Below are 2,884 nucleotides of genomic sequence, written 5' to 3'. Positions count from 1 at the left end.
TCCAGCTGATGGTTTGTTGTTGTTTACTTGGCGTCCAGCTGATGGTTTTTTGGTTTGTTATTGTTTACATGGCGTCCAGCTGATGGTTTGTTGTTGTTTACTTGTTTACATGGCATCCAGCTGATGGTTTGTTGTTGTTTACATGTCGTCCAGCTGATGGTTTGTTGTTGTTGACTTGTTTACATGGCGTCCAGCTGATGGTTTTTTGGTTCGTTATTGTTTACATGGCGTCCAGCTGATGGTTTGTTGTTGTTTACTTGTTTACATGGCATCCAGCTGATGGTTTGTTGTTGTTTACATGGCATCCAGCTGATGGTTTGTTCTTGTTTACTTGTTTACATGGCATCCAGATGATGGTTTGTTGTTGTTTACTTGTTTACATGACGTCCAGCTGATGGTTTGTTGTTGTTTACTTGTTTACATGGCATCCAGCTGATGGTTTGTTGTTGTTTACTTGTTTACATGGCATCCGGCTGATGGTTTGTTGTTGTTTACATGGCATCCAGCTGATGGTTTGTTGTTGTTTACATGTCGTCCAGCTGATGGTTTGTTGTTGTTGACTTGTTTACATGTCGTCCAGCTGATGGTTTGTTGTTGTTTACTTGGCGTCCAGCTGATGGTTTTTTGGTTTGTTATTGTTTACATGGCGTCCAGCTGATGGTTTGTTGTTGTTTACTTGTTTACATGGCATCCAGCTGATGGTTTGTTGTTGTTTACATGTCGTCCAGCTGATGGTTTGTTGTTGTTGACTTGTTTACATGGCGTCCAGCTGATGGTTTTTTGGTTCGTTATTGTTTACATGGCATCCAGCTGATGGTTTGTTGTTGTTTACTTGTTTACATGGCATCCAGCTGATGGTTTGTTGTTGTTTACTTGTTTACATGGCATCCAGCTGATGGTTTGTTGTTGTTTACATGGCATCCAGCTGATGGTTTGTTCTTGTTTACTTGTTTACATGGCATCCAGATGATGGTTTGTTGTTGTTTACTTGTTTACATGACGTCCAGCTGATGGTTTGTTGTTGTTTACTTGTTCACATGGCATCCAGCTGATGGTTTGTTGTTGTTTACTTGTTTACATGACGTCCAGCTGATGGTTTGTTGTTGTTTACTTGTTTACATGGCATCCAGCTGATGGTTTGTTGTTGTTTACATGGCATCCAGCTGATGGTTTGTTGTTGTTTACTTGTTTACATGACGTCCAGCTGATGGTTTGTTGTTGTTTACTTGTTTACATGGCGTCCAGCTGATGGTTTGTTGTTGTTTACTTGTTTACATGGCATCCAGTTGATGGTTTGTAGTTTACTTGTTTACATGGTGTCCAGCTGATGGTTTGTTGTTGTTTACTTGTTTACATGGCGTCCAGCTGATGGTTTGTTGTTGTTTACATGGCATCCAGCTGATGTTTTCGGTTGATGTTTACATGGCATCCAGCTGATGGTTTGTTGTTGTTTACTTGTTTACATGGCATCCAGCTGATGGTTTGTTGTTGTTTACATGGCGTCCAGCTGATGGTTTGTTGTTGTTTACATGGCATCCAGCTGATGGTTTGTTGTTGTTTACATGGCATCCAGCTGATGGTTTGTTGTTGTTTACTTGTTTACATGGCATCCAGCTGATGGTTTGTTGTTGTTTACTTGTTTACATGACTTCCAGCTGATGGTTTGTTGTTGTTTACTTGTTTACATGGCGTCCAGCTGATGGTTTGTTGTTGTTTACTTGTTTACATGGCATCCAGTTGATGGTTTGTAGTTTACATGGTGTCCAGCTGATGGTTTGTTGTTGTTTACTTGTTTACATGGCGTCCAGCTGATGGTTTGTTGTTGTTTACATGGCATTCAGCTGATGGTTGGTTGTTGTTTACTTGTTTACATGGCATCCAGCTGATGGTTTGTTGTTGTTTACTTGTTTACATGGCATCCAGCTGATGGTTTGTTGTTGTTTACTTGTTTACATGACGTCCAGCTGATGGTTTGTTGTTGTTTACATGGCGTCCAGCTGATAGTTTGTTGTTGTTTACTTGTTTACATGGCATCCAGCTGATGGTTTGTTGTTGTTTACATGGTTTACATGGCGTCCAGCTGATCGTTTGTTGTTGTTTACATGGCATCCAGCTGATAGTTTGTTGTTGTTTACTTGTTTACATGGCATCCAGCTGATGGTTTGTTGATGTTTACATGGCATCCAGCTGATAGTTTGTTGTTGTTTACTTGTTTACACGTCGTCCAGCTGATGGTTTGTTGATGTTTACATGGTCTGTCCTGTGTGTCTCAGTGGTTCGTCCAGCCGTCCTGCGCCGTCACCGGCTCCGGTCTGGCTGAAGGTCTGGACTGGCTCTCAGACCAGATCCTGTAGAAAGACTCACCCGCTCCTGTTCACCTGCCGGGTCCTTGAACGCACCGTCAGACTTCACATATATTGAATGATGATCAAAACAGGAGCTTTACTCAAAGCGCCGGATATTTATATTGATTGTTAGAAACAAGGTGTCTTTTCTTCTTTCTTTTTCACATGTTTGTATATAAATCCTAAGAATGTGTATTTATTTTTAAATAAAGATAAATAATAAAGATGTAAGGTTGTTCAGTTTTCTGTGTTCGATTGTAACAAAGAATTAAATCCTGGAAGAGATTGTGACCGAAATAATTAAGTAGATTAATTCTTCCGTTGTGAGTTTAGCTGCTTCAACTCAGAATGAGATGACGGCGCCACCTGGAGTCAAACTAATGCATTAAACATAAGACAAAATACATATCTTGATCAAATGAAATTTACGGGTTTTCAAATGTTAAAATACACAAATAATAATTGCAATCGCTTTTTTTAAGAACGAACAAATGCTAAGAAAGACTTCTGGAGGATACTGGAGACGAGGCAGAGCAGGA

At 40.2% G+C, this 2,884-nt stretch overlaps 1 protein-coding gene across 1 annotated transcript in view; it reads left to right on the top strand.

Annotated features, from left to right (window-relative positions):
- LOC308108007 (uncharacterized protein) overlaps positions 1-2,638 on the top strand; it is a 5,498-nt gene extending 2,860 nt beyond the window's left edge. Inside the window, exon 6 of the mRNA XM_080460653.1 lies at positions 2,274-2,638. Within this exon, the coding sequence (XP_080316779.1) occupies positions 2,274-2,354 (81 nt within the window). The 3' untranslated portion in view covers positions 2,355-2,638. The remainder of the gene's footprint in view (positions 1-2,273) is intronic.
- The last annotated feature ends 246 nt before the right edge of the window (positions 2,639-2,884 follow it).

The sequence above is a fragment of the Lipophrys pholis genome (genome assembly GCF_963383615.2).
Source record: "Lipophrys pholis genome assembly, chromosome: 4".
Classification (NCBI taxonomy): Eukaryota; Metazoa; Chordata; class Actinopteri; order Blenniiformes; family Blenniidae; genus Lipophrys; species Lipophrys pholis.
Note: the sequence above shows the minus strand (reverse complement) of the source record. Positions and strands in the feature narration are given on the sequence as shown.